Source organism: Ruditapes philippinarum, unplaced genomic scaffold (assembly GCF_026571515.1).
Source record: "Ruditapes philippinarum isolate M1 unplaced genomic scaffold, ASM2657151v2 ctg684_1_1_1_1, whole genome shotgun sequence".
In the NCBI taxonomy this organism is placed as follows: Eukaryota; Metazoa; Mollusca; class Bivalvia; order Venerida; family Veneridae; genus Ruditapes; species Ruditapes philippinarum.
In genome coordinates, this window is record NW_026855648.1 from 347,679 (window position 1) to 360,322 (window position 12,644).

A 12,644-nucleotide genomic window follows, 5' to 3' on the forward strand; every position below is an offset into this window, starting at 1 on the left:
AGACAAAGTTTTGTGATTGTCCATCAATTAGTTTTGTAGAAATAGAGGTTTAAAGGTTTTTCTATTTTGAGCTTAAGCGGCCCCTAGAAGGGGCCAATCAAATTCATATGAGCAAACTTGATAAAAGATTACCCAAAAATGCTACACACAAAGTTTGGTGATCATCCATTAATTATTTCTGTAGGATAAGATGTTTAAACGTATTTTTATTTTTAATTTTAGCAGCCCCTAAAAGGGGCTAATCAAATTAATATGAGCAAACTTAATAAAAGACTACCAAATAATGCTACAGACAAAGTTTGGTGATCATCCATCAATTAGTTCTGTAGAAATAGATGTTTAAATGTATATCTATTTTTAATTTTAGCAGTCCCTTAAAGGGGCCAATCAAAATAATATAAGCAAACTTGATAAAAGACTACCCAACAATGCTTCAGACAAAGTTTGGTGGTCATCCATCCATTAGTTCTGTAGAAAAAGACATTTAAAGGTATTTCTATTTTTAGCTTAAGCTGTCCCTAAAAGGGGCCAATCATAATAATATTAGCAAATTTGATAAAACACTACCTTAGAATGCTATAGACAAAGTTTGGTGATCATCCATCAATTAGTTTTGTAGAAATAGAGGTTTAAAGGTTTTTCTATTTTTAGCCCAAGAGACGCCTAAAAGGGGCCAATCAAAATAATATTAGCAAACTTGATAAAAGACTACCATAGAATGCTGCAGACAAAGTTTGGTGATCATCCATCAATTAGTTCTCTAGAAATAGACATTTAATGGTATTTCTATTTTTAGCTTTAGCGGCCCCTCAAAGGGGCCAATCAAATTAATATGAGCAAACTTGATAAAACACTACCCAAGAATGCTACAGACAAAGTTTGGTGATCATCCATCAATAAGTTCTGTAGGAGAAGATGTTTAAAGGTTATTCTATTTTTAGTCCTAGAGACCCCTAAAAGGGGCCAATCAAAATAATATTAGCAAACTTGATAAAAGACTACCTAAGAATGCTACAGACAAAGTTTGGTGATCATCCATCCATTAGTTCTGTAGAAGAAGACGTTTAAAGGTTTTTCTATTTTTAGCTTTAGCGGCCCCTAAAAGGAGCCAATCAAATTCATTTGAGCAAACTTGAGAAAAGACTACCCAAGAATGCTACTGACAAAGTTTGGTGATCATCCATCCATTATAGTTCTGTAGAAGAAGATGTTTAAAGGTTTTTCTATTTTTAGCCCTAAAGACCCTTAAAAGGGGCCAATCAAACTAATATGAGCAAATTTGATAAAAGACTACCCAAGAATGCTACAGACAAAGTTTGGTGATCATCCATCCATTAGTTCTGTAGAAGAAGATGTTTAAAGGTTTTTCTATTTTTAGTTCTGCTGAAAGGGGCCAATTGGAATGACATGAGCAAATTCAAGTGTGACTGTCACAAGGATGCTACAGACCAAATTTGAAGTAAATCTGCTTAGTAGTTTCAGAGAAGAAGACGGTTGTTGACGCATGACGACGGACGACGGGCGGTGGACGCCGGAGCATCCCCCTTTGATACTAATAGCTCACCCTGAGCTAAAAATAAAGCATTCAAAAGGACAGATATTCCTAAAATTCATTTGTGCAAAGGTACACCCCTTATAAAGTAATTAGTCATATGTCTGTCAAAAGCTATACATAGCTTATGTTTTGTGAAATGTTATATATACATACCGACAATAAATAAATTTTGATTTGATTTGATTTGATTTGATTAAATCAGTGAGCAATTGATCTGAAATTTTGCACAAAAACTATTGGTCAAGACTAACCTACGGAAGCGTCCTGGTGCCAATTTAACATGTTCTATAAAAAAAGATAACTCCTACGTAGGACTTTGAAACTCCTACGTCGGTCTTTATAACTCCTACGTAGGAGATATAAAAACCTAATTAGGAGTTTTAAAGTCCTACGTAGGACTTACAAACTACGTAGGACTTACAAACTCCTACGTAGGACTTTATAACTCCTACGTAGGAGTTAAAAAAGCCTAATTAGGAGTTAATTAAATAAATTAATAACTCCTACGTAGGAGTTAAAAAAGTCTAATTAGAATGTTATAACTCCTACGTAGGACTTTAAAACTCCTACATAGAGGAACACTTATAAAGTCCTACGTAGGAGTTATAAAGTCCTACGTAGGACTTATAAAGTCCTACGTAGGCCTGAGTTATAAACTCCTAATTAGGCTTTTTTTATCTCCTACGTAGGAGTTATAAACTCCTAATTAGGCTTTTTTTATCTCCTACGTAGGAGTTATAAAGTCCTACGTAGGAGTTGCAAAGTCCTACACGGATTTATATTATTGTAATATAAATCCGTGGTCCTAGGTAGTGTTATCTTTTTTTATAGAACATGTTAAATTGGCACCAGGACGCTTCCGTACTAACCTCAAACAGAACATCAATCTTGAAAAATTATTTACAGTCCCATCATGTCAAAAAACCTCATTGGAACCCCTTTAATTGCAAGCCTTAGTTCTTATATTCACATTACAGAGGAAATTGCCGTATGGGAGAATATTTAGTGGTGTTCAATCTGTTAATGGGAGCGATTATCACAGGCATATAAATTTCACGTAAGATGTCAATAGGAACATCTCGGCTATTATCAAAAGTTCGAAGACTGGCCGAAAAGTTGCGATTGGTAAAAATGTAAACAAACGTGAGAGATGACAGGTGAACACTGAAAATATTATTTAACACCACGTGTAGCTATTTTTACAAGGTGAGATACAATTATTTTAATATCTATTTTAACTGTTCAACGTATTTTTTAACTAAAAAGTTATTTACACTTTTCAAAATTTTTGTTTATCATTTTATGTTCCCAATCCAAATTAACATTTTCCCCCCAATTATCACTGATTATAAGTAGTTAAAAAATTCAACATCTGGGTATGTCACAGTTCAGAGCTATTCACTATATAGGGGAGAAATTCGAGGACAAATTTCAATATAACAGGGGAGTATGTCACGGTTCAGAACAGTTCAGTATTTATTAGGGGAGAACATCTGTAAGTGGCCAGCTAGATAGCTCAGTCATGCAATAGAGCAGTGGTACGTTATTCCTAGGGTCTCGGGTTCAAGTCTCTGTCAGGCTGCACATTTTTCTCACCCTGTGACATTTGGCGCCCAACGTGGGGCCGTGACTGGATATAGCTCAGAGTTTAATTTTCATTGCTCTGTAACTCTGCGAGATTCAAGGATGAATTTCAATATAGCACCTAGGGGAGTACATGTATGTCACGGTTCAGAACAGTTCAATATTTAGGGGAGAACATGTGTAAGTAGCCATGTTACGGTATTCCGAAGGTCCTGGGTTAGAGTCCCGGTCAGGCTGCACATTTTTCTCACCATGTGACAGGTAAATTCAGCTTATCACTGTAATCAAGCTTTAAAAGTCATGTATAAAGTAGTTTTCATCTTTTCAAATTTCCTAAAATGTTCTAAATTTTTCTCTATATATGTAAGCCTTCACCCAAAATAGCTGGAAAAACATTTGCCCTCACAAATCAGTTTAAAATTATTTGTGGAAATGCTAGTGTGTTGGAACCATCTGCAAGATAGTATTGTGGGCACTAGATCACTTCTGAACCTCCTCCTCGTAGAATTATACCAGAAATGGTCCTTAATACTAGATGTCTGAACAGATACAGGTAAATCTTTTTAGATTTATAGGTCAACATTAACAGTCACCTGGACCAAAAAAGCGTTGTTTTTTTTTTAATGTCAAAGGTCAATATAATGGATGATCTTTGCCACACAATTTCACTTACAGTCCTCAATTTAAATATAATACTTGTATTGGTAACTATGAGTAATTGGAGTGGAAGTTGGGGAAGGCATACCATGTCTTGTTGTCTTTTGCTCAACATTTTTTTATTAGTACATTTATTCATATATGGTACAAAATTTATAATGTTACAACATAATAAATGCACAATTTTAATGTGACAGTAAAGAAAACATAATGAAAATGTATAAAAGTAACAGATAAAGTAGGCAGATATTATCATGGAAAAATGAATGTTAATACTTACTTATTTATTCAAATGTCTTAAAGGCTTGATAAAATTACTGAAACGTTATGATGATATACAATGTATATGACTTTGTTACAGGTCTGGCCAAGAAGTAAGTTTTGAGCACTTATTTTGTTAACCTTTATGCTATAGTACAAGGTATACTGCTTAGGATACATTTTATCATAGTTTGCTGTGACCAATGAAATTTTCTTCTCAATGAAATTGAGCAGTAATGACATGAGACCATTATGTACAGATTTAATTTTTGTTGTGACTTGAGCATACTCAAAGTCTTCATGATAAATTATGACAACACCATTGGGTGAATGACATCATGTCTTAAGGTTGCGGAAATAGCAAACCAGAACATGAAATTGCAATTATCATAATGTTATCTTCACTATTATACTGTGTCTTACATGTTTACAATACCTCGGTAAGGCAGACTAGAAAAAAGCACATTTCCTATGCTCGCTCAATTTCTATGCAGTCCACCCTTTCCTTTGTAACGTTTTGAACAGTTTTTTCTTGTTTTCTTTTTCCCAATGCTGTGTATATTTGCTAGTATAGAACCTTATTTGTCAGATTGTAACTTGAGTTAACCATTTCCTTAGATTGTTTAAAGATTATAGTTTCTTTGTGTTATAAGTGATAAATATTAATATATAGATTGAGTAATGCTTTATAAAAATTACACCATTTTGTTTGCTAGTTTTTTAGATCACAGTAGATAAACAAAATCTAGTAATTCGCTTGAAACTTGAAAGTATACAATATATATGTGTGCCATGTCTTCAGATTACAAGCATCTTCTACTTCCAGGCACTATTCCTTTGTTGTGAGTCTATATAATAATATAATGTGAAGGTTCATTGCAAAAAGATGAATGTTGATTCGTTTATCCACTGTGTAGATTATCAATTGGTTTTTGATATGACTACCGGTATATATTTTGTGTTGCTCATTAATTTTGAAAATGATTTTAACTACAAGTGAATTAATAGATTTGGGTTATATTTAAAACTGCTTAACTGTGGACATAATCATCTTTACTTCACTTTGATATTTGTTTATTATTAAATTGTAAGATAAAATATAGGTGATGAATCTGTTACTATTCTATGAATGAAGTGACATGATTAACCATTAGTTATCTCTTGAACTTAAAGAAAGCAGTGAACTTGATAATTAAACTTTTACTGATTAAGTTACTGATATATTTATCTATTGATAATGCTTATTTATAATAATAATTTGCAACATTTATCTTTAATCTTTCTTTTTTCTTTTATGATATTTTAACTTACTATACCACTATATAATTTGTAAGGATATTTTGTACTTAAATTTTTAAGATTTAATATTTCACTTGATTACTAGGCTGTATATTTTCATTTGTAATACATATACAAAGTGTATTTCTGTTCATATGATTCTGTATTAAATTTTAATCTTTTCTGCTTTTGTTACATAACTGAAATATTTAAAGTACCAGAACAAGGTTGTGGTCTTTAAATTTTGGATGTTACAGGTGATGTTTGATGCCACCAGTTTACTATTAGATTATATTTGTTGTTTTTATTGAAGTTGTATTTAATCATATAACCTGAAAAAAAGAAAGACAAATATTTCTTTAGATCTAACACATATTTGATATACCTAATGTATTATTAAACATGCCTTTTTTTATATTAACAAAATATCAAAATAGTGTAATACAACTTATATCATGAACATTTCTATATTATATTTTTTGTCTTTTTTTTTTGTCCCAGATTTCGCTGATATTTTTTCTTGTTTATATTTCAGTGAGTAAAACAGAGGAAAGTTTTTATTTTGGGTCTGAGATTAAACCAAGATCAGAGATTATGTACGTGTGGCAGGTTGTCAACCTCATCATGGCTGTCTTCTTTTGTTTGGCTGCACTTGCAAATGTTTGTATTTCATATTTATATCAATGTTACTGATCTATAATGCAGTGAATTAACCTATAATGTCAAAAATGTTAAAGTTTTCATTGGCAATAATTGTTGCAAAAGAAAAAGATTGTGTCAAACAGTTAATGAAAAGTACATATGAAACAAAAAATGTTTTAAATTTTTCACCAATGGCTACATTGGGAAAAAAAAGAATCATTAAAGGGTCATGCTATGTTATGTTATTTCATGCTGATAATACACCGCATAGTGCTTCGTTTTAGGGAATAGCCTTTTATGGTTTGAATAAAATTCATTTTTAGATTAAATCTGATTTTTTTCTATAAATACGACTACATGTATCTGTAATTTGTAAATTAAATTATTTTTGTATGTTTTTTTTTTTCATACATAGATGAATGATGATGATTGGTACCTATGGGCTGTAAGTATATAACTACACTTCTGTAACTTTCTTATTTTCCTTAAAAAAATAAATACAGTAAACTCTCCTTATATAATTTAACCGCATATCATTAATGATACTGTTGCCACAATCTCGACTCTTGTTTTCAAATTGGTTGGCCCTTGGATATGACGTCATCTGGATATAACAATATAAATTTGATGATCCCCTGAATATATTGTTATAAGCAGAGTTTACTGTAGTTTATTTTGTATCAACTAGAATATTTGAAGGATCATGTAGATATTTTTCCATAAAAGGTGACTTTTTAAAAAATTCATTAATGAAAAGGTCTAAACTTTATGTTTGTGGTTTTTTTTTTACTAAATAATTTATTTGTACTGTTTGTCAAAGTGACTGTGATGTTATGACTTATCAGCCTTTTCTATAAGGAAAGAGATAGAAAATAGAAAATGTTTTACTTGCTTTTATGTAGTAACGACTTTGACATATTGTTGTATTTCAGCCAATATATGCACTGCCAGGACTGTTGTCAGCATATATTGTGATAAAGCCATCGTTTGCAGGTTAGAAATTATTATTGTTGGTATAATACCATGACAATTTCAATAAAAATGATAATGAATAGAAGTTGATTCCATTACTTTGTAAAATATATTTTGATTTTACACTGGATGTACCTGTAATAAAGATATGACCCTTCGACAATTAAATAGGGAGATAATGTCAGCTGAATTCAAGCTATAAAAGCATTGAAATTTAGATGTTTCATGCCGAAAAGTTAAAAAGAATTTCAATAAAAGCCATAAAAGTCACAAACAGCCATTAAGATAACAATCATCAGAAAGTACATTTGAGAAAAGATGGCTTGACAGTTAAGCTTGCTAGTCTAATTCTATGTTTAAGTTGAACAATTAATTCAGCCAAGAACAATTGGTTAAAACATATGTATTTAAGCTAGACTGTGAAACAAGTTCTTGCAACTTATATTAACCACTTTTGAGCCTGCTTCCTGAAACCAACCAGTACTGGTGTCATATGAAGAAACATGGTCGTGAACAATTATGATTAGCGTACGCATAACTTGAAAACAAATATACATGTACTGACATATGTACTGCTAACTTGCAGTAACAATGTATGTATATTTATAAACTTTCAGAATCAAAGTTTTATAACTACTCTACAGTGATATATTTCACGTTATGTTGTGCGTATGGCCTGTATCAGATAGTGTTACTACTAGAAGCTCTTGGTAACAGACTGGAAAATCCTCTACAACATGAAGCTGGAAGGTTAGTACTTACACTAATAATGAAAACATTTATATTTAGAGGATTTACTTTACATATGTACATGTATCTCATTCACCTGTAATAATGAAATATTTACATTTATAAAGATGATTTAGTTATAAAATATCCCAGTTTATCATATACCCCCTGCTTCTTTTGCAACTTTTTTGTGAAAATGGTATTGCATGGTTGTGCATATATATTGACGTGACTTTAATTGGGTTGTATAAACATAGCATAAAGACGCGTTACACTTTAGATGTGTCAATGAATAAAATTATATTATGCAAGCCTTCAATAAATTCAGTAATGAACTTTCACAAATTTAATATTCTATTTATCACATACCAAAAATAAAGACTGTTTGAAGTGAAAAAGAACCATTTTTCATTGATGCGCCTTTAGTATTACACTAACATTTAGCGCGACTTAACACTATAATTATATAATGCAAATGATGTCACATGCAATACCATTTTTACGGAGTCCCAAAATAGGCACTGGGGGTATGTGATAAAAAATTATATTAGTGAAGTTTCATTACTGAATTTATTGAAAATTATGAATAAAATATTTAGCTTGTCTGAGGCTCAGTAAATTCAGTATTGAATCTATTCTCCTTCAATACATCTGTTTAGCCAAACTTGGTAAAAACAAATAGTACCATTTAGACCTTTAGTCTCGACAGAAGAAATACTTGATAATAGTCAACATTAGTATCACCTCTGAGACCTGTTTAAATGATGCTGACTATTGTTTTATCATGTATCTTTAGCTAATTTGACAATGAGTTAAGACTATTTCCAGTTTGATACTTAAAATTTTAAATTGTTTTACATATTTTTTACAGATATTGTCATTATGAGCTTATTACAGTGATTATCTGTATCTTATCATTTATCAAAATTAAGATCATGTTTATGTCTTACTGTTACACCTAAAGGGATTACATTACACAAGAGAAAATAACATGTTTAGTTGAAAGGTCAATATAAGAGGCTTGGGAATACATTTTTCTTAAATATGGTAGGAATTACATGTACATGTTTGTCAAATTTTAGACATGTAGGTCAAAGGTTAAAGTCAATTCAGAGAAAAAATCCAGTTGTTTATTGATGTTCAACTCCTTGTATCTATTAAGAATTCAAAAATGTTTTCTTAATTATTTGTTTAGTGTCATTTACTTATTAATATTTATCCATGGTTTTAATTGTTGTGTGTAATTTCAGGGAGATGGGAGGTTTGTTAATTATTATTACATGGCTGGGGTTGTGCAGATTTACAAGTATTGGAAGGTAACAACTTACTCAATTTAAATCTTACTAAAAAGAGTTCTAATTGTGTTTTAATATGCAAATTTGTGATATTTCTAGTCTTACATAACATTTTTAGCTTGTCTGTTTCAAAGAAAAAGTTGAGATGTTATGATCAGTGTGGCATTGTTGTTGTTGTCAACATTTCAAAAGTTTTTTTGTTTTTTTTTCACCTTTAAATTTGAAATACTTGCTGCAGAAGTAAGACAAGGGGCATAATTATGACATCCCCATATCTCACCATCCTGTATGGTTATAGTTAAAAATGCTGTAACATATTTATTATGTTGTAAACTAATTGTTTATTTGTTCACATGTTATTACAAAATGTATGTTTTGTAATCTGTGTCTATGAAATAAAAGAAATGTTCTGTTCTGTTCTGACAGCTATATTTCATGAAGGTGTTATGCCCCTTTCATCTTGGATATAACGGAACATGCGGTGCGCTTGTTCAATCTCAAACCATTATTGGAAATAAGTCATGTGCATATAGATTAAAATGATAGTAGATGTAATGAAAATGTTGTGAAGGCCTAGGTCTGTATACAGCAGCTGAGACATTATAAAAACTTTCTAAATTTACTGATATTGACATCATAAGTCACTGTTAATATAAGTTATAAAATTGATAACTAAAATTGATAACTAATGCTTATTTTGTTATCATGTATTTATTCAATACTATGAAAAGTAAATTGCGTAGATTTACTATATTCTGAATGTCTCAGTTATTATGTGCTATATATTAATATTTCAGACCAAATGCACCAGTGTCAAATAAAGGAATGATGAGTGCATTACTACTGATGACAGTAACCCTGACAGTACTACCCATCTTTCTCTGGTCTATATGTTTTGTTAGTGACTGGCATAAAAGAATTGGTCATTGTTCCGGCATGTTCTCATGAATACAGATCTAATGTGTGTCAATAAGTGTTGATATGTTAGATAATTGTTAATTAACCATCATTCAGTCATTATTATATAACAGATATATGATATTTGTCTTTGAACTCAATGAATAGTCAAGATTATTTGGTATTTAAGGATCAAGTCAAAAAAAGTAATGATGATGTAGCAATGTTTTATATTGGCAAAAGAAGATATAGAGTTTTTATGCCAAGACCTTTTTTATGAAAATCTAGTCATGTTCATAAAACTTGTTTTAATCTTTCTTAAATTACATATATATATTTTAACAACAAAACATTCATTAGAAACAAAAACAAATGCCTGCTTTGTAAATTACATGATTTATATACATGTTCCCTCGGTAAGAAACTAAATTTTTAAAAATATTGATGTAAAAAAAATGTAATTTTGCAGTCTGCTTTATGATTTAAATTATTGCCATAAAAGTTGCTTTCTTCCGTAATCTCAGTTCCAAAATTTTTATTTAACAGCTAAATTTGTATATGTTATTCATCACCAGGGAAGAATTTTTATTATATACTTATAAATGAAATATTGGGAAATATTTGATGAAATAAAATGCTTATTTTCAGTATTTTCACTGGTGTCTTGCCAGAATACTTTTCTTCCAAATTCAGCCATGACACAAATTTGATAGGGGGAGTCTTTTAAATTGCAATGTCTAAAAAGAGAAAAATGTATATAATAAACTGGAAATTCAAGTTTTTCTATTAATACAGGATTTCTTTTCATCTTTTGGTATGAACATAATTATCACATTTCATTGGTGGCTACTCCCACTCATGAAAATTTATTTTCATACCATTTGATGAAAATAAATCCTGTATTTATAGAAAAACTTGAATATCCCAAATGTATTCTCCACAGATACAGTAGAACCTGTACAGAGCAACATCAGTTGAGAACCAAAATATTTGGTTATTGTTGAGAGGGCTTGCTCTATAGATGGATGTTCTGCAAATATTTCACTGTACAATAAAATGTATAAGAATTTACAGTATTGTAAACATTACGTTTCTATTTCACAAAGACATAGTATATTATATAGTTCATTGTGTCCTAGCATACAGTATTAAATATGTAACATATCAGGTTTCTCATTGTGAAGAGCAAGTATTAGAGTTAGCATCTTGAAATATGTTAATTTTTGTATATTAGAGAAGTAACTTGTCCAGATATTTTGTGAGATTTGTCTCTATTACAAATATTACTAGGTTTTTTGAAACATTTTGATGATTACCTATTTGAAAAACCATGATGTGTATTATATTCATGTATCATATTGTGTATTTTCTTTTAATGTATTTGCAAAGCTTGTTAATGCTGAATTGTTCTTAGTCTTGCCAGTAGGTTTCATTTGATCTATATTTGCCATTTGGTGCATGGGACCAACATTTGAGATACTAGTATTTTTAATTTCTATATAACTGTGCCATAAACTCTAAGTTGTTAAGTCTAAGTATTGTAACTTATAGAAAGCAGTCTTATTTTCTAGTATAGAGACAGGCATCATTTTTCCAGTCTGACCAGGTTGTCCACTTTTGGTCGGCCAATATGAAATTTTCATCTTAATAACCCTAATATTGATAATGGAATTATCCAAAAATAGAGACTAGGCATGTCCATTTTACATGTTTTAGAAGTTCAGTGGGTTTAGGGTTAAGTAATAGCCTAAAGGTATTATGATGTTTAATGTATTGAAGACTTCCGTTATTTTGAAGTGAATAAGTATTACGTTACAATAGGGAAATAGAAATGAACTGGTACTGGAAGTTGATATAAAAAGTGCGATAATCTCAGTAGTCATAAAACAGTTGAGTTTTCCTTTTGTTAATTATGCATATCATTGTTTAAAAAAACATGTTTTAACTACATGTATGTCATATATACATGTATATGCTTGTATAAAGTGGCTATTATTATATCAGGATATATTATGAGAATTTTGACTTGGTAAATTTTGCTAGGTTGTTATTATATATGCACCATATCAAGTGTTATTCCAGCTGAGTTACTTCTTTTGAATTGTTATGTCTTTATTAAGTATTTTTATAATGAAAAGAAATTCTGTAGATGTACTTGGTTTTTAGGTTGTTTATTTGTAAATTTTGCAAAGATGTTTATTTGAAAAAATTTGCAGAAACAAAAGATATCTTGTATAATTTTGCTACGAGGTTAATGACCAGTTAATGCAATATCACAACAAGTGGGATAAAGTGGGATAAGGTAGACTGCGCAAGGAAGAGTGCAATAAATATATGTTCCAATTGTTTCGAAATGATTAACTGAATAAAAATGTAAGGTTGTAATATATAATGTTGTTATTTTAATCTTGTTGATTTTCTTGCAGATATCAGCACCATTGATTAAATGAGATAATATATTAAATTGAAATATAAGTTTATGTTGGATATATCAAATTTATATTGTGTAGTTTTCTGATGATAAGGGTCAAATAATATTTGACATATATATTTTAGAAGTTAAGGCTATGATGTGTTTTCTAAAAGAAGAAAATATATATTAAAGTGTATTCATAATCACATCTTGTTGATCTGTCTACAATAAAACTTTAAAAAAAATGTAATTCTTTACAAGATTGTTCCAGTGTATTTTAACATGTTCTAATCACATGTGATATTCCGGTTGGATTTTAAGAAATCTTTATATTTTGACCATTTCCCAATGTTAGAGATTG

The 12,644-nt window shown here is 30.3% G+C and overlaps 1 protein-coding gene across 1 annotated transcript; it reads left to right on the top strand.

Annotated features, from left to right (window-relative positions):
• The first annotated feature begins 2,633 nt into the window (after positions 1-2,633).
• Positions 2,634-12,489, top strand: LOC132744019 (transmembrane protein 220-like). Its single transcript, XM_060732627.1, has 7 exons — positions 2,634-2,761; positions 5,871-5,995; positions 6,393-6,422; positions 6,910-6,970; positions 7,567-7,699; positions 8,929-8,994; positions 9,771-12,489. The coding sequence occupies exons 2-7, from the start codon at positions 5,930-5,932 to the stop codon at positions 9,919-9,921; spliced, it is 507 nt and encodes a 168-aa protein (XP_060588610.1). The 5' UTR covers positions 2,634-2,761; positions 5,871-5,929; the 3' UTR covers positions 9,922-12,489.
• Positions 12,490-12,644: the final 155 nt, after the last annotated feature.